Below are 19,308 nucleotides of genomic sequence, written 5' to 3'. Positions count from 1 at the left end.
AGACTGCTAAAACCAAACCAAACCAGAAAAAGCTGAGCTGGGAGAACTTGCCAGTCCCCTTTCATTGTACAAGTGTTTTTTTAAAACTGGAAAGCCTTTTTCCCAAGGCAGTATTTGTTAGCTATAATCAAATTGGCTCTGAAACCCATAAAAGCCAGATCTCTCAGAATCTCTGTGTTTACGACCCCTCTGAAAAAAACACGAGGGACAACCTAACCTTGTTAAAGGAGTAGCACATTAGGTATTAAACTTGCATTCACTGATTCTGTTATGCCATACAATTGGCATCACTTTGCACTTCATTGGCAGGCCATTTATTTTTCAAGAATGAGCATTACAAACAAATGCCTTAAGCAATCATGACTACTACATTGTTCACACTAATTGCTTCTTTATCCTGTCAGCTAGGAAAATGTAATTAGGCATTAACTTCAAAACATTATTTGCATTTCGTATTGGTATTTCTGTAACGTATTCCACAGCTATTACTCAAACACAGTGCTTTGGAGCTGCCACATTCACAGACTCAACTTAAGTGCATAATTTGTGATAAGTAAGGGTGTTTCTTTTTGAGTAACTGCTAGAATTCTATGCCTTCAATGTAGCATGAAAACTTTGGTTGCACAACATACGTTTGGATAAATTTACATACCACAGACTCGTCATCAAGGCATGTCATTGACTTCCTTGCAAAGTGTCCCATGGTACGTTGTATCATGACACTTCATTGTGATTGATCAGAAGGCTTAGGCATACTTGTAGTGAAATGGTGTTCTCTTTCTGACATTCCCCACAGATCATCTAGTCATGCATCTGACATGAATATTGCCAAGGTTGGAGTCCTTGAGGCCTTGCTTCAAATGTGAAGACAACATTAAAGGAAAAAGCAATTTCAACATAGTCAGAACACCCAGAAGGATAATACCCTCCAATGGCTGCCATACAGCCTCCTGAAAGAGAAGCAGCAGGTGAAGACCCCAATGGAGGCAGAAGAGAATGATCAGACCCTGCATTCATATGCCTCACTATCATTTTCTAAAGCACTCAAAAACACAGTGAAAATTCAGATTAAGGATGTCTTGGGCCATCATCACTGAATTGTGTAATCTGCTGGAGCAGGGCTTGTGCTCAGAATGAAAACCTGAAAGAACTGCAGATGCTGTAAATCAGAGGCAAAAATAAAAATTGTTGGAATGACCCAACAGGTCTGGTAGAATCTGTGGAGTGAAGATGTTTCAGAGTTCAGAGTTAATGTTTTAGGTCAAGTGACATTTTCTCAATACTTCTTCAGAACTTGTGCTAAGCATGATTGGGTTACCATCCAATCTAATTGGACATCAAGTTCATAACTGCCCTGAATTACTATACCAGTGGCTCATTTCAAGGAGCAACTGACAGCCTGAGTGGCATCTCCGAATTCTGAATCCATAAGTACATCTGGGATGTTACTGATGCCGTTTTTGCCTGGATCACCCCGTAACAAAATGAGGGAAGCAGGTAGTGGGATTCTGCAGGTAGCTGGTATTCCCCCAGCTGCAGGGTGCTATGCTGCATTGTGAGAGGGCCTTATCAGCATCCTGTAGAACATGCCAACAGAAAGACGTCTACTCCATTAATGTTCAACTAATCTGTGACTATAGATATAAGATTTTGGTGGAATGTACACTATATACTAGGAGCTGCCATTATATGTCGATACTAGAGGACTCTTAAGTTCCTACCTACTTACAAGGTCGTCAGGTTGTACAATTTGGCTGTTGGGAGATGAGCGCTATCCCTCCATACAGACACAATTGCAAAACCTCAAAATGGCAAAGAATGAAGATGCAATGCTGCCTTAGGTTTGACCAGGGATGTAGTGGAACAGACCACAGGCCTCCATGAAGTGAGATTTTGATCCTTTAACTATTTTGGTAAAGTCTTATAGTATAAGCCAGCAAGATATCTGGCATCATGGTGACATGCTGAGCCCTTCAGAACTGGAGCTGACAAAGGGATGCCATGGATGCAGAGGAGATTGATAATAATCTTCTGAAGATGAAACTGAGGGTGCTAATCAAGATATTGATCAGGAAGGATATCCAGAAGAGTTATCATAAAGCAATGCGTTGTCTTGCCCGATAAGCCATTTCCTTTTATTGTATAACTTTCTGCTGGTTATTTGACAAGCAGCTCATACAAAAGACATGGATCATGTTACTTTTGCTGTGCTTCACTTTTTCTATTGCTGAATAAATGTTTAATTATCCATCTGAGTGCATGCTTAATATCTTCAGGTGATTCTGCTTTCAAGACCTTTTGCAGGTCCTGCTGACCATGGGGAAAAGCAGCAGGAAGTGAAACAAGATTCTAATATCACATGGCACTCAGATTAGATTAAAAATCAGACAACATCAGGCTATAATCCAACAGGTTTAATTAGAAGCACTAGCTTTCGGAGCACTGCTCCTTCATCAGGTGGTTGTCAACAACTACCTGATGAAGGAGCAGTGCTCCGAAAGTTGGTGCTTTCAATTAAACCTGTTGGACTATAACCTGGTGTTGTGTGATTTTTAACTTTGTACACCCCAGTCCAATACCGGCATCTCCATATCACTCAGATGAGGTAATTCTTCAGGCTTCAATTGGCCATCTAATATCCAACTGTTGTATAGTGAAGTTCCTCATGATAGGTAGCAGGTTGAAAGCAATCCCGAGGCATCTTCTTTTGACCCTTCTGTCATTGGTTGTGAACAGATTGCTAAATTACCCTGAAGTTCAGAAATACTTGAGCATCTTGTAGACACCATTGAATTTGAGAGAGGCAGCATTTGTACAGCTTTTCTTGGTCGAACACTGCGCCGTAAGGGTGAGTGGATATGTGAACTGCACATTGTGTATCTCCCTGCCTTGAATGGTAGATGTTCTCATGGAAAGCTGATAGAATGAACATATTCCTCCAGAGATGTGTGGAATCATCACTAATTCCATATCTTATGAATGAGAGTAAGTGTGGAAGATGTGTGCAGGCCAGAACCTATATTGCATATGGTGTCCATATTTTCCACATTAAAGTCCAAAGCCTTGGCTGTAGTCATCAACATCATGCTTCAACGATATCAGATATCTGAAGCTATCTGCAGTCAATGAGTTGGTTGCTAGTAAAAATAAGTAAAGATTAGTCATTACAATTTCTCTCATTCTTGGGATGTCTGAAGAGGATGCTAATTTCTCACATAAGCATGCCTTAACCATGTCCAACAGCAACAAAGATATAGAGTCTTAGAGATGTAAAGCATGGAAACAGACCCTTCAGTCCAACCTGTCCATACCAACCAGATATCCTGACTTATTCCAGACTAATTTGCCAGCATTTGGCCCATATCCCTCTCAACCCTTCCCATTCATATTTCCATTCAGATGCCTTTTAAATGTTGCATATAAGAGCAGACAATTTAGGACTGCAAGTGCATATAATTTTACAAGATTATTTACAATTATGTGTCACCCATCCCACATATATGTGCCATTAGACATACAGAGAGGGAGAGAAGAAAAATATTAAGCTTCAATTGGGGTAGAGGAAGCCAGCAGTGATTGGTCCTGTTAACCTGGAAGACCTGGGTAGTGGTACCTCAGAGGAGGAGTTTGGGTCTGGTAGGCCCAGATCTGCTGATGGTGTCATGTTAAGGGACAGGTTACCCTCCTTACTTGGAATTCCTGCAGGTTTTGGTATCATAGGCAGGGTGGAGCATGGAGGACTAGGTCTTTCTTGGAGTGTTTTCAGAGGAAAGTCCTTGATGGCCTGTGGGCTGCGTCTTCTCCTTATGGGTACCTAATAGCACCACCTTCACTCCCTGAGTGGAAGGGCCATCTGGAGTGAGGTTGAGGTCCCTCATCTGAACCTTTGCCTTGCCATCGATGCTGAGACCTGTCGTTGCAGGGATTGAGTTCAGCACCACATGCATACCCAGTAGACAGTGAATTTGCTGGACCTGGAACTCCATGGCAGTTTCCACCCTCTTTATTGTGACAACCATAAGCATACATGATAATGTTGGAGAACTCCTAAATATTTTGATCCATTTTTCCAACTGCCTCAGATAAACCAGCCTGCTGTTCTAGCGCCTGACTCTGCATTTTCGCAATTCTCAATGGCTCAAACAAGGGATTGCCTTCTGCTTGAGCTTGAGTTGATACATGTTGTACAGTCCCCTAAGTGCAACATGCATCAACTCAGGCTCAGGCAGAAGATAGTCCCTTGTCTTAGCCATTGATAATTGTGAAAATGCAGCGTCAGGCACGAGAGCAAGCTGGTTTATCAGATGGTGAGAGTTTTGTGGAGCATGCTAATATGCTAAGGTGGATAAGCCCCTGGGTTTGATTGTCTTATTGAGGGAGGCAAAAAAGATTGCTAGGGCCTTGACCAAGATCTTTGTATCCTCATTAGCCACTGGAGAGGTCCCAGAGAACTGTTGAAAATAGCTAATGTTGTTCCTCTGTTCAAGAAGGAAAATAGGGATAATCCAGGAAACTATACACCAGTGAGTCTCACATCTGTGGTTGGGAAGCTATTGGAGAAAATTCTTAGGTATAGGATTTACGTGCATCTGGAAAAGCATGGCCTAAATAGGGACTGTCAGCATGGCTTTGTGCAGGCAAGTCATGTCTTAGTAATTTGGTTGAATTTTTTGAAAAGTTAATTGATGAAAGTAGAGCAATGGATGTTGTCTACACGCATTTTAGTAAGGCTTTTGACCAGGTCTCTCTCGGTAGGCTCATCTAGAAGATTAAGATGCATGGGATTTTACAGTGCCTTGGCTGCATGGATTCAGAATTGGCTTACCTGTAGAAGGAAGAGCATGGTGGTGGAAGAGTATTTTCAGGCTGGAGGTCCAAATAGGATGAGAATGTAGATGAGTGGGTTAGTAAGTTTGCAAATGAGACAAAGTTTGGTGGAGTTGTCTATAGTGTAAAAGGTTGTTCAGGGATACAGATTAGTTGCAGATATGGGCAGAGAATTGGCAGATGGAGTTGAATCCATGTAAGTGTGAGGTGCTGCACTTTGGGAGATCAAGTATTAGGGAAAAGTATCAGTTAATGGTAGGACCTTGAAAAGCATTGATGTACAGAGGGATCTTGAGGTTCAAGCTCCCTAAAAGTGGCCGCAGAAGTAGATAGGGTGGTAAAGAGCATGTATGGCATGCTTGCCTTTATTGGTCCAGGAATTCAGTACAAGAGTCAGGTTAGGAAAAAATAAGCACTGCAGATGCTGGGGATTAGAGTTAAAAAGTATGGTGCTGGAAAAGCACAGCAGGTTAGATCGCATCCGAGGAGCAGGCAAATCGACATTTCGCGCATAAGCCCTTCATCAGGATTCCTGATGAAAGGCTTATGCCTGAAACATTGGTTTTCCTGCTCCTGGGGTGCTGTCTGACCTGCTGTGCTTTTCCAGCACTATACTTTTTGATACAAGAGTCAGGATGTCATGTTGTAGCTTTATAAGACATTGCTTGGGCCACACTTAAAAATATTGCATTCAATTCTGTTCACCAGATTGCAGACACAATGTGGAGGCTTTTGGAGAGGGTACAGAAGAGGTTTACTGGGATGCTGCCTGGATTAGAGGGTATATGAGTTATAAGGAGAGGCTAGAAATACTTGGATTGTTTTCTTTGGAGCGGGAGAGGCTGATGGGAGACTTGATGGAAATTTATAGAATTATGAGATGTGTAGGTCGGGTTGACGGTCAGAATATTTTTCCCAGAGTTGAAATGTCTAAAACTAGGGGGCATGCATTAAAGTTGGGGGGGGGAAAGTTTCTTTACACAGAATGGTAGGAGTTGGAACACACTGTCAGGGATGGTAATGGAGGCAGATATGATAGGGGTGTTTAAGAGACTTTTAGATAAGCACATGAATATGCAAGAAATGGAGTGATACAGACCACAGGCAGGCAGGAAGGATTAGTTTAATTTGGCATCATGTTCAGCACAACATTGTGGGCTGAAGGCCCATTCCTGTGCTTTATTGTTCTACGTTCTATCTTCTATCCCTACATGAATGGCCGTATTCTTTTTTAGCCAGCTGGAGTATTTTGTCCTCATGTGGTGATCGAAGCCTTATGTCTTCCATCCCTCCAGTTTGTGGTGGGGTTGGAGCATTTGCAAATGTTCTTACAGTGTGACAAAGGGAGGGATCAAATGCTCAAAGTAGGAGCAATGGATCCTGTGGTTGATGAGAAAGTGCAGAGGGAAGTAAAATTTCATAGTTTGGAGGATGAAGTAGGTGAAAGCTATTGAGTGCATGTGATTCATTCAGTACTGAGATTTATAGTCCAATACAAGTTGGTGAATACAAGTGCAGTTACAGAGTTTGAGTGGTGGTCTGAGAATGTGAGGTAGCAGAGCGTAGGTGGTGGCATTTATGATTGTGGGGTGCTGAAAATCATGATCTTTCTTTCTGCACTGCTGTGCATTCTGCATTTACTAGGCACAGCACTGCCACAGGCTAGTAACTCAGTTGTGGCACACTGGATCTTCTGGCATGGCCTCTTTTGCTAGTGTGTGAGATAAAACACTCCCCTCCTCTCCAACACACTGTAGATCACTGTGAGCAAAGGAGGGAGTTAAGATGCCTTTTTGGGTCATGTGCTCTCTGATAACGATTCAACCCCAGTGACACAGTGTGAAGCGCAGTTCGTGGCTGCCTCGTATGGAGTGATGTGCAGCTGAGCTTTAAATATGATGCCAGCAGTATGGTTGCCAGAAGGTCTGGCAGCAACAAACACCTCACCTGCTGTGCAATTTTACAATAAGGACACCAAAGAACACAAGAAAATAATTAATGAGGTGAAGAGCAGAAGATTGAATGAGGGAAATTGCAGTGAGCCATGGTGAATCCAGCAGTTAGACTGTTGGAATATTGGTTAAAATTGTGCATAGGATATCATTTCAAAATTTTCTAAAGTATTGGTGTATTGTAAACTGTGAAGACCATAGTGTTAAACTTGAGAATGACTTAGGCTGGTGGAAAGGTGGACACGTGGAAATTTAAATTCAGTACCAAGAAATGCAAGAAAATTCATTTTGGTACGAAGAACAAGAGTCAATCCAAATACTGTTATAATTGTAAGGGGTCTCCAGGAGGGATCTCTGGATATTTGTACACTAATCATTAAAAGCGGCAGGAGAAGTTGATAAAATAAAATGACAAGAAATCATACAGGGTCTCAGATTTTATAAATAGGAGCACTGAGTATCATAGTAAGATATGCTTCAACCAAAGTATTGTGTCAAGTTCTGGGCACCACTTTTTGTGGAGGATGGGAAGGAGTGGGGAAAAGAGATTTGTAAGGATTCCAGGGATGATGGATTTCATCCATTTTGATAAATTAGAGAAGTGCGTCTATTTTCATTAGAAAAGTGAAGATTATGAGGAAATTTCATGGTGATGTTCAAAATAATTAGAGGTCTAAGGAGGTAGATGAAGAGATGCTGTTCTTCTTGCGAGAGGTTTGAGAACTAGAGGGCACCAGTTTAAGGGGATTGAATAAATGAAGCATCAGTGACATGAGGAAAACTCATTTTATGTAGCGAGTTGTTAAGAGGTAGAATGCCCTGCCTGAGAATGTGGTGAAAGCAGATTCAATTGAGTTCTTCACCACAGGCATAGAATGGTAGTGCCATTTGTTTGATATGCATTAGTAACTCATTATTAACAACACTCTTTAAACCCACCACCTCTATGACCCAGAAGAATAAAAACTTTGGAACGTCTTTACCTGGAAGTTCTCTTCCAAGTCACGTGTCATCCAGACTTAGAAATATATTACTGTTACTTCCGTATCATAGAGATCAAATCTTTTAACCCTCCCCACCCTCTACCTGCACTGTAGTAAACTTGCTCATCATGGGTTGCAGTGATTCAAGATCAACATCTTTCCAAGGACAACTAAGGTTTAGGAAATAAATGCAAGCTTTACCAGCAATAGCTGTATCCCATAAAAATTGCATCTGTCACATTGATCGGAAACACAATTAATTCGATGGCTACAACAGCAGGTCAGCGGCGAGGAATACTGCAGCGAGTAACTTCCGATCTGACACACCTAAGCCTGTTCATCATTGAAAAGGTACACATGAGGAGTGTGATAGAATACTCCCTGCTTCATGGATGAATGTAGCTCCAACAACACTCAAAGGTTGGTACCATCGAGGACAAAGCAGTCTGCTTGACTGGCACCACACTGACAACTACCCAATCCCTTGAATAGCTGGCAGATTGAGAAATCCAGGTGGATCTGCAAAGCCCCTAAGAAGGGATTTCCATGATTTTTACCCAGTGATAGCACCATTTAAATTCTCAACCACTTACATCTAGATGGACAAGTATACCAGATACATGGAACCACCACCCTTCCAGTCACTCACCATCTGACTTGCAAATATATCATTGTTCCTTCAGTGTCACTGTGCCAAAATCTTTGATCCTCTTCTTCCTCCTCCTCCTCGAGTCTACCTACAGCACATGTACTGCAGCAGCTCAAAGTGGCAGTTCACCACCACCTTCATAAAGGCCACTAGTGATGGACAATAAATGCTGACCAGTCAGTGATGCACACATCTCATGAGAACATTTTTAAAAATTTACAAACAGTTGGGTGGTAATATTGTGAATTCTCGAAGTTTAGATCAGTGTTAGATACTTCTGCAAATAGTTTTGGGGTAACAGAGGAATTTCCTATCAGTGTTTCAAGCTTCCTGGACGATTTCCTGGGAGGTCAGTATGTCAGGACTTCCACATGATCCTAATGTTCGTCTTGTGTCACATGTCTGCCTCCAGATTATCTGACCCATATTCAGCTATTGATAATTATTAATAGCAGTATAATTATTTGACATTATGTAATATAATGTGAACTGACAGGATTATGTATATATCATAGATGCATTTTAACATGACAGCAGAGTATGTTGAGCTGAAATTATTTTAAGTCCAGTACTGAAAATGTTTGATTTCTTAAGTGTTTGTATGAATATATGAAGTTTCTAGTTTTATGAAAATTCAACTTAGATATGTCTTAGAAGTAGTAATGAATTCTACAAAGAAGTCAACTGCGATTATAATTTCAAGACATTGATAGGAAGCTGTTAGCAGTTTATAGATGATGTAATTTTGCAGCCCCCTCAAACCACCACCACCACCATTACCGTTGCTGCACCTTTAGATACTTATTCAACTTTCAATCAATTCGCTGCACCATTAAGATGATCAGATTTTGACCTTGCACTAAGAATCTTGAATACTTGGAAATAAGATATAACTGCCTGAACTTGCAACTGTACCTGTAAGAAGTCCTTTGAAAAATGAAAGGCTAGTCAGTCACTTGTATGTGTTTATGTTACAATGTCCTCCTAAAACTTTAGACATTTTTCATAATTTATCTAACTAGCAATTTTTAAAATTTGCTCTACAAAGAATATTAATTGTTTTAACTTTTGTATTGTGAAAAACACCAAAATTATTCTTTGCCCAAAAATGGTGCTTTTGAGTACGACAGTCATTTAAGCCATTGCAGAAGGCACTTTAAACATTATTGTATTTGTTTGGGATCTTGAACTTTATACATTTAATCATATTTAAAACATATTTGTGCACTCAAAATTCTTGTTCATGATACAGTTTTGACAAAAATAGGAGGCAAAGGATGCCAATGTTATACTTTTGATCAGTGTTCAGAAGTATCACAGGAAATCAAAAATCAGTGAAAAGTTTTATCAAGAAAAATGTACAAAATTTACACTTTCAATCTTCAAGATTTGTTCTCGCTGTATCATCTTGCCATCCATGTTCATTGTTCCTAATTACCCTACCTTTCAGTGCATGCAAAAAATATTAATACTTACCCAGCATGAGCATTTAACTTATTTGTTAGAAGTATTTTCTGTAAGAATGTTGTTGGACACACTGTGATTGTTCCCATTAGAGCTTGCTTGACACTAAAATGCTTGTTGGCGTGTATTGTCCTGTTCTGGCTGCTGAAAGTTTATAAGCGCTTGTATTGCATCTCTAAATGTTATAAAATGTATACTCCGCTGCAGGAAAAACTGAGTTTCCATAAGTTTTTAACTTTCTGCTAATAGACAATATCTAAAAATAATTATTAAAGTAAAGAGATGAAATTAAATTTTAAAAAAGTTTACATTCAGGTACAAGTCTATGATTTACATATATATACTGCTTATTCAATGTCTGTTGTCGTTGTGACCCTTGACTCATACATTATGTAATTTGTGACTTTATGTTATCTAATTTAAATTTTATTACTACATATACCTTCAAAAGGTATATAATTGATTTTAAGAATTTTGGTTGACATTTAATATAGACTTGATATTAATATATTGAATTCTTTTGTTTTTATAGTCGATAACATGTTCAAATCATTTCACTTTAATTTCAATCAAAATTATTATATTGTAAGTTAATGATGCACTACAATGCAGAGGAAACATATTTAGGAAAGGTTAAATGTAGTTAATAACTTTGAGAAAGATTCCTACCCAAATTAATTTGGATGTTTTTTTGCTTTTGGCTAGTAAATATCACAAGGTGATGGCTTCAAAAACCCTTCTTTGCATTCCATATTTTTATTTCTGGAAAAATCTCTGGAGAAAAGGTTTCTCTTCTGCATTTTGTGAACTGCATTTAAAAGTTATTTGAGAACTATATATATTACTTTCAGAATGAGAAAATAGTTAATTGATGTAAAGAAACTTGAGACTTTTGATATTGCGACCTGTGTAATGGGTCGAACAGATTAATTATTAAGAAAGGATTTGAATTTTTTTTTCTTGAAATGGTGGGTATATTGATATAATATGACTTTTTGTATTTGGTGCATAATATTTTCTATACATAATGGTTGAAAAACTTATAATGTAACTCAAAACTTCTTAAATATGTGAAGTGTTTTAATTTTTTATCTTTTTATATATTTTCAGATACTTTATTTTTAAACAAATGCGTTTTACATTTCAATTTTTCAAGAAATGTTTTAAAACAATATTTTCTAGATCTTCTGAAGTCTTGTATGTTCTTGAATTCTCTTTTTTCCTCCATTTTCTTCATTTTTAATCCTAGGTCCCCTTGCAAAGAAACAGGCTGATGATTTAGGTGATAATGATGGCGCAGAAGATGAAGGTATTTTTTTTTGACGCCAAACCAATATGCATGACAATGACTGTCTAAATTTTTCGTCCCTCTGAAAATACATTTTTAATGCATTTTTGAAGTGCAGATTTTTAGCACTTAGTTTTCAAACTTTTTGTCTTATTGCTTGTTATTGACATTTTATCATTTTTTTACTTAAATGCTTTAAAATTATTCTTCCACATTACTTGACTATAGCAATTTAGAAAAAAAAGCCTCCACGAATCACTATTTGAACAATTCTTTTTAAACACTCATTTATGTTGATGTAAGTGTTAGGTCCTTTTAAACTTGGTGTCAGCTCAGAAATCATATCATTTAGCATATTAAAGTGGTATTAATGCATGCCTTCATATTAATTTTTGTAGGTACTAGACTAACAGATCAGGTGCATACGGTTTCTTCTTGAGTTATGTCACAGCCACCTATAAATGTTATCAATTTATAGATCTGTACTATATTATTCTTCACATAGGGTTAATTATTTCAAATCTAAGTGCTTCTCAAGCAAAGGTCTTTTTTAATCTCTCCTATATTTGTTGGAGAGATTAGAGTGCTGGACATGTGGAAAAGGACCACCATTATGTATAGTTAGATATAGCATTAAGATGTACGTATTTGTACCATATAATAACCGTTGACTTTCTTTATAATAGCTTTCAAATATGTAAATTCCAATTTGATTGTACGTTGTCTATTGGCTTCTCGCAGCAATGCTGCACCCATATATGATACAAACATATTAAGATCAGGAACAGAATGTAAATTATACGGTTGTACAGGTTTTTATCAAATTTTTATGTTCGACAACTCCACCTTTCTATGTCCTCAAATCGTCCAAAGTAGCTTGCTACTTTCTCCAGTTGCCTCTCTGACTCATTAAGCTACTACCAAAACTTTAAATGATGACTTTAGCACAGTAAAGATTGACTTTTCTAATGCTCTGCCAGGAGGCTTTTGTGCCTCAACCATGCAGGTTTCAATGTGTCAACCCTTGTCAGCCTGCACTCTCAGGAAAACTTCATATTACCACCACTCCCAAAGTCTCTATGTCCAACTTGTGCATCTGCGAGCTTAATTCAGAATTTTTACAGATGGATTCATATTCCTGTATTGCATGCTTCCACCTAATTTGGCAATTGTTCAGCCTGCCTTATATCACTGAGATCCACTGCACCATTGGTGGCAACGCATCGAGCTATTACACTTCTGCTTAAGAACTCTCAGGCTAGTTTCCTTTTCCTTGCAACCTTTCACTATGTTTAAATCTCTCCTCAAACCTTTTATTTCAATGAGCTCTTGATATCCGACTCAACTGTCTCGACTTTTCATACATTTTCCTCCAGTGTTCACTGTTTGCTTGCTTCCTTTTCATTTCTCCTACATAAGTGGAATCTGTTGTTTATATTTTCAAATTTTCTTTCTTTATATTGTCACCCATACTGCTGCTGTGATCTTGCAGTATACTTTAATGAAAATGCACCATTACCAGTACAATATTATATAATAATAATGTTTCACAGTAGAAGCATGCTTCTGTCATCCAACATCAGGAGAACAGCAGGTGTCTTTCACATAAGCATAACTAATCTTAAGAAATTTGATGAATTAACTGAAAGAAATTATTTACCATATTGCATCATTGTAATCAATGTACTTCTGTGCTGTGTAATCAGTCATATGTGTGGCATCTTTTAAATATTTTTGTAAGTTTGGGTCTACTTTAATTTGGGTGGAGCATTATCTCTTTAAAAGTAATAAACACACTTGTTTGATTTGTATTTTCATCTATCTATAAAGTCACCTGACTGTTAATTAGAAGGATCTTAGCACTCTTAAGTGATGTAGAATGCAATTTAGTGATCAATACTGTTTTAGTTAACTTATGAAGTAATTGTAGGGAAATTAGTTTAAAGAAGCCATCATCTGTATTTGTAGATTGGAGTAGTTTGTTCTGCTACTGTGCCATCATTATCATTTCCATATATTCTATTTGGAATAAGGATTGTACCTCATTGCTTATACATATGATCACATTAACTTTAGGACTTATTTCTGTTGTCAAATCCGACACAATTCCAAATATTGCAATGTATATGCTAATTACTTTTAGTGAAGCACTGCTTGTTCATTTATAACATTTTGAATTGAGTGTCACTAGCTCCTAAAATCAATCATAATGCAACATTAGAAAAAAAAGCTTTGACGGATTATTAATGAAATTATCCATAAACATTTGCTTGAGAAACATACTACACTTTTTAAAAAAAGGTTAGATACCACACAACTTTTAAATTAATAATTGCTTAGTGTATAGAACTTTAACATTGCTAAAAGGAGACATGCAGCATTCCAGTAGCAATATCCTGACCTGTCAGATTCTATGTGCCTATCTTGAGAGCTAAGATTGACAGCTAACTGTTGTTGTTGTTGCATCTCCTTGACAACAATGGCCCAACTAATAAGCATCGTCTTCTCATGCTGTATAAATTGGTGTCCATTTTCTCAAGTCTGTTTCTTGTATCACTGCCTTGATGAGTCCAAGTCAAAATACTCTGACTTCCTGTCTCCTTTAAGCAAACTTCTCATTATTACAAAATGAGCAATATTCTTACACTATCCATCTTTCTGGTTCCAAACCTTTTGAATTATGTGTCATTTTTCAGATATTCGAGATAGTGGACCTAAACCTGTTATGGTCTTCATCCATGGTGGATCATACATGGAGGGCACTGGAAATATACTTGATGGAAGTGTACTTGCAAGTTATGGCAATGTCATAGTCATTACTGTCAACTACCGGCTTGGTGTTTTAGGTAAGACCATGCTTCCTTGGTGATTCAGGTCAAATTCTTTGGTGAATAGTATTTGCATCTTCTGTGGAGCATTTCTGTGCTTACACTTTATCTGAAGTATGCTGCTGAAAGGATGAAATGTGAGATGTGGTAAGATTTTTGGATTTTTATTAAGATTAGCTGCAATGTCACGAGGATGAAGTGATAGCCATAGATACTGAGCAGTGTAATGCCCTCAAAAAACTTGTTAAAAATCTGGCTTCATTCCCAATGAATCAGATGGGTAGAGATATCTTTTCTGAAAACTGCAATCGTCCTCTAAAGTGAAATAGTTGGTTTCAGACAGATGTAAGTTGAGTTAATACTTCGGTTCTAGATTGCTATTATTGTCTTATTGATCGTCAAATTCTGAGTGACATTAAATTGGTGACTCAGCAGTGCAAAGGGACACTTGTTCAGAACTTGATGTTCGGATATGCTGCTTTGTATGCAAAATGTTCAATACTTGTGCTGTTGTTATTTCTAGCCTAACATAGTCAACAATTAAGCTTTGAACCTATGTTTATTATAAATGTAGTATTTGTTCTGAAGCTTTAAACAAATACTTTTGGTCAAAATCAAATCATTTTTAGTCACATGATTTATCTATTAAATAATTAGTACTCTATAAACCTTTGCTTGCATTTGTGCAATGAAATTAACCAACAAATGCTTGGTGTGTAATGTTATCTTACAAATGTAATGTACAGTTTTGTGCTTCATTTTGTCATCTGACAATTCTAGCATATTTGTACCATTTTGAACTAAAACTTGCGATGTAAAAAAACATCAGAAGAATGAATCAGAGTAGCAGGAAGTTGAAGTTTTGGATTTTCATCACAACAAATGAACATTTGTAAGTCTTTGACTTAGAAACAATAAAGTCAAAGAAACTGTTTTACACCTTTAGCTTCACACTGCGCAATCTGTGGCAACAGTGTAATGTAATATTTTTAGAGAATGTTAGGCAATCAAGTAAGTATTTCAATCAAAAGTACACCAGATTGTGGGAAAAAAAATTACATGGTCCATAACTTCATCCATGTTGTTCCATTGGCAGCACAAAAAACGTAATGGATTCCAAAATATTGAGCACCTGAATTTCATGATGTTGGGTCAACTGGAGACATTTAATAAATCTGATGGAACTTGCCTGAAGATGGTGGTCCTGCTTAACGTCTGATATATTGCAGTTTTGCATGCAGAAAGGAGTTGGCAGACTGTGATTCATTCAAGCAGGAAAGTTAGACTAAGCATGACAATTTGAAATTAGTTCCAAATTCAAAATGATCCCATCTTCTCTGTTCAAATCGCAATAACCCACAATGCAGGAGTTGGAAATTAATGGAGTAGATGAGGTCTATTTAAGTTTCATGATCTGAAGATTTTAAATTCTCAGTCTTTTAAATGTAACAAAAAACACAGGCTAAAACTCTTGAGTTTTAAAATATATGTTCTGCTCACAGCTTTGATCGACATGTTATCTGGTGTAGTTTAGAGAAAAACCATTAACTACAATTTCAGAAAACTTCTTTGTTGACACCTCGCAAGAGCTGTTACTATATTGACGCCATAAGCTGCAAAAACATTCATTCCAAACATGGTTGCAGACCAGGGATGGTGGAGAAGAATGTTTAGTGCTCTCGGACATTAAATGGCTTAATGACTGGTCCTTACAGTTCAGTGGAATTTGTGCAGAAAGTTATGTATTCTGCTCAGTTTTCTGTGACTCTTGCTGAATGCTCATTTGTTATGCTGCATCTAGGCAGTTGGTTTATACTACCTCAGAATTTGCACTGTTTTCTTCTCCAAAACTCTTTCTCCTGTCTTCCCTCACCCTTCTGCTACTCGAAATAGAAATATCAGATCACCGGAAAAATGTAAATCTGGCTTGGATCTGCTAATGCTTTGAGTCTCCTGACCGTGGCCTTGGGCGACAGTCTTTCATGGCCATTTTGAGCACAACTTCAGTCTCATTCTCACAGTCTCATGTGGATTAATAAAAATATCTTGCTTGGGCAGCACTAATTGATTATTACAAATAATGGAAAGTTAGTTATCCAAACTATTTTGCGCTTAATAGAAGCAGATGTTTCATTTACATTGTATTCAACAAGAATGTTAAATTTATGCTCTAAATAAAATTCATAGGGGTAATTGTAACCTTAGCTGCCTAGAAGGCATGTAGTAAATTCAGGTTCAACCCCTACTTTACATTCCACCCAATTTTACGCTCCATTGATTTTACTCTAGTACCTTTTGATAACATCTTATTAACTGACGTTGTACTTGAGTCTACTGACCATTTAATACTTCCCATTGGTTTTAAACAAGACACGCTAGCATAGTATTATATTGCTAGATTAATAATCCAAAGTCTTGAACTTTTGGCCTAAGCACAGGTTTAAATCCAACAAAATAATGTGGAATTGGCTTCAATTCTCCCCCTCCCCCCTCCCCCCCCACTCTTCTTCCTCCCCCACCACTTTTCTTGCCCCCATCTTCTCCCCCCCATCTTCTTCCCCCCCACTCTTCCTCCCCCTTCCCCCCCCTCCCCCCTCTTCCCCCTTCTTCCCCCTCCCCTCTCTTCTCCCCCTTCCCCTCGCCTCTCCCCCTTCCCCTCGCCTCTTCCCCCCTCCCCCTCCCCACCCCGGTTAGTGTAGGGAGAGGGCCAAAGAATCTTCCCTGAATTTGGCTTTGACATGAGAACACAATTGTTCTCTTAATCTGCAGCTCAGATTGGAAGAGAGGTCAATGACCCATTCTGATTTTTATTGTGAAATACAGCATTTTTATACATTGTTATAATAATTACATACAGTGTGGTCACTGTGCTTTCCCTTTATTCCATACATCCAATCCTGTGAAATATCATCATTAATGATGAGCATTCTAATGGACAGTCCCAGGTTCCCATGATCTCATGGTGTTTAACAGACATTGTAAGCTCCAGGCCTTCAGATATTTCTATGCATCCTCGTAATTTGCATTCCAAAGTTACTGCGTATATTCCTTTGGGTCTGTCCCAGACTTGCAAATCTCTGAGGATTGCTTGAATTCTGTTATATGTTGTATTTCATGTGCTATCTCTGTCAAATTCTGTTACTCTTCACTATTTTCCACTGTCTCAATTACAAGAGAGTTGGTTTTAACAAATTGATATAAGATTTGTAATATTAATTTCTGTTATAAAGTTTGTTACGAAGAGTAAAGTTATACAGCTACTTCTATGTTAGCATTTTTTTTAAACTAATAAATTGGGAACAATATATTTTGTTCAGGACCTGCTGGGCATCTTTTTGGAGATAAAGAAAGTGTTTCTTGAGACTAATTAACTTTCACATCTAGGTTTAAATCTCTTTCTCCTAATGTTTCTGATACTTTGGTTATATGTGTATCTATCCTTATGTTGAAATCTATTTCTGATTATCTGAAGAATCTTTAACTTGAACCTATTTCTTAATACTGTGAATAACTTCAAAGAAATGACTAATTATGACAAAATAACTTTACCTATTGGTTTCATAGCTGCTTAACGAGTTAAGTTGACTTGTTCATGGACTGAGATTTACACTCCTTGTTCTAATGGGTGCTATTCTCCCAATTGGACAATATTGTTTCATTAATGAAAATGGAATCAATCACTTGTCTATCCTTAGGCATCCTTTTATCAAACTGTCTCAGATGATTGCTTGTCGGGCCTCCCATTCACCTTGGAGTAGCCCTATACAAAAGTACCATTATGTTTCACTTAAATGCTGTAGCAGGCTGTTTAATTCTATATATCCCTTGCTGACCATTTTGTGTCTTAATGCTGGAGCCAGTTGTTTAATTTGACATATCCCTTGTCAGCCATTTTATGTCTTTCTTTCAAACAGGCTGCCATAACACCCAGTCTGTCCTTTGCAACACAGCATAAGCAGTAATGTGATTAACACCTAGTTACTCTCCCAAATAGCCTCGCAAACCAATATGAATAAAACCAGACTGACAAGCAAGTATCAGATACAGAGACATAGCACATAAAAATAGGAGGAGGAGGCCCTTCAGCCTTTTGAGACTGCTGTACCATTCAATGAAATTATGGTTGTCAATTTGAACTTATTTTGCAAAGACTCATTCATAATTTTTTCAATGTGTAGAAATTTAGCAATCTCTTTCTTGAACATACTCAACGACAATGCTTCTATAGACCTCTGGGTTCATGAAATTCCTTTTCAGAGTCTTAAATGGCTTGCCTCATTTTGCTAAGACTGTTCTGCTTCGAGGCCCCTCAATCATGAACATCTATCTCCTATTTACCCTGTACATCCCTGTAAGAATTTTGTTTGAGATCATCTCTCATTCATCTAAACTGTAGAGAATAAAACTCAAATATGGTTAATATTTTTCTCAGGATAATTCTTTCATCCCAGAGTTAATTTTGTCACTTGTCCTCAATGGCATGTATATCTTTTCATGGGTAAGGAGACCAGAGCTGTACACAATATTGCGCATGTGGTCTCACAAAGATTCTATGTAATTGTAGTAAGGCATCTTTACTCCATTACTCAAATGTCTTATAATAAAGGCCAGCATACCATTTGCCACCTTGCTGTACTTGTGTTTTATATTTCAGTTACTTCTGAATGAGGGCTTTAGGTCCCTTTGCCATTAACACTTTCAAATACTTTACCATTTAAGAAAGATGCCGTGTTTCTGTTTTACTTCGAAAAGTGGTTATCTTCCCATCTTTCAACATTCTTTTCCATCTACCAAATTTTTGGCCATTCACTTAGTTTATATGAAATCCCTCAAAGCATCTTTGCACCTGACCTTCCTAGTTTTGTATTGGTTGCAAATTTGGAAATATTATATTTCATCCTTGTATCCAAATCATTGATAGAGATTGTGAAGAGCTGGGACCCATGCACCAATCGTTGAGGCACCCCACTTGTCACAGCCTGCCAACCATAGAATGACCCAATTATTCATGCAGTCTGTTTTTCTGTCCATTAACCATGTCCATATGTTCCCCCCAATCCAATGCACCCTAATTTTATTCACTAACCTCTCATGTGGGACCTTTCTGAAAGCAATTGGGGCTACATATTTACCTGTATGGATAATATGTACATCTGGAAGATATTGAACTGTTTGGATACTTTTTGGATTGAACAGGGCCTTTACTAAGAAATGGGGTCAAGTTTAATGTGGGTTGTAATCCACCTGCTAATTATAATATGTCAAATGACTTTGGAAAAATAGCCAAGCAAAACTTTGATGGAATTATGAGTTGGGC

At 37.8% G+C, this 19,308-nt stretch overlaps 1 protein-coding gene across 14 annotated transcripts in view; it reads left to right on the top strand.

Annotated features, from left to right (window-relative positions):
• The window catches only part of nlgn1 (neuroligin 1), a 689,649-nt gene that overhangs the window by 219,750 nt on the left and 450,591 nt on the right, over positions 1–19,308 (top strand). For 10 of the 14 annotated variants that reach the window (XM_072572610.1, XM_072572621.1, XM_072572609.1 and 7 more), the window contains 2 exons: positions 11,125–11,184; positions 13,860–14,009. In XM_072572610.1, the coding sequence (XP_072428711.1) occupies positions 11,125–11,184; positions 13,860–14,009 (210 nt within the window). The remainder of the gene's footprint in view (positions 1–11,124; positions 11,185–13,859; positions 14,010–19,308) is intronic. The other 4 variants (XM_072572620.1, XM_072572618.1, XM_072572617.1 and 1 more) reach the window with 1 other exon arrangement.

Source organism: Chiloscyllium punctatum, chromosome 6 (assembly GCF_047496795.1).
Source record: "Chiloscyllium punctatum isolate Juve2018m chromosome 6, sChiPun1.3, whole genome shotgun sequence".
In the NCBI taxonomy this organism is placed as follows: Eukaryota; Metazoa; Chordata; class Chondrichthyes; order Orectolobiformes; family Hemiscylliidae; genus Chiloscyllium; species Chiloscyllium punctatum.
This window is presented reverse-complemented; position numbering and strand designations above follow the sequence as displayed.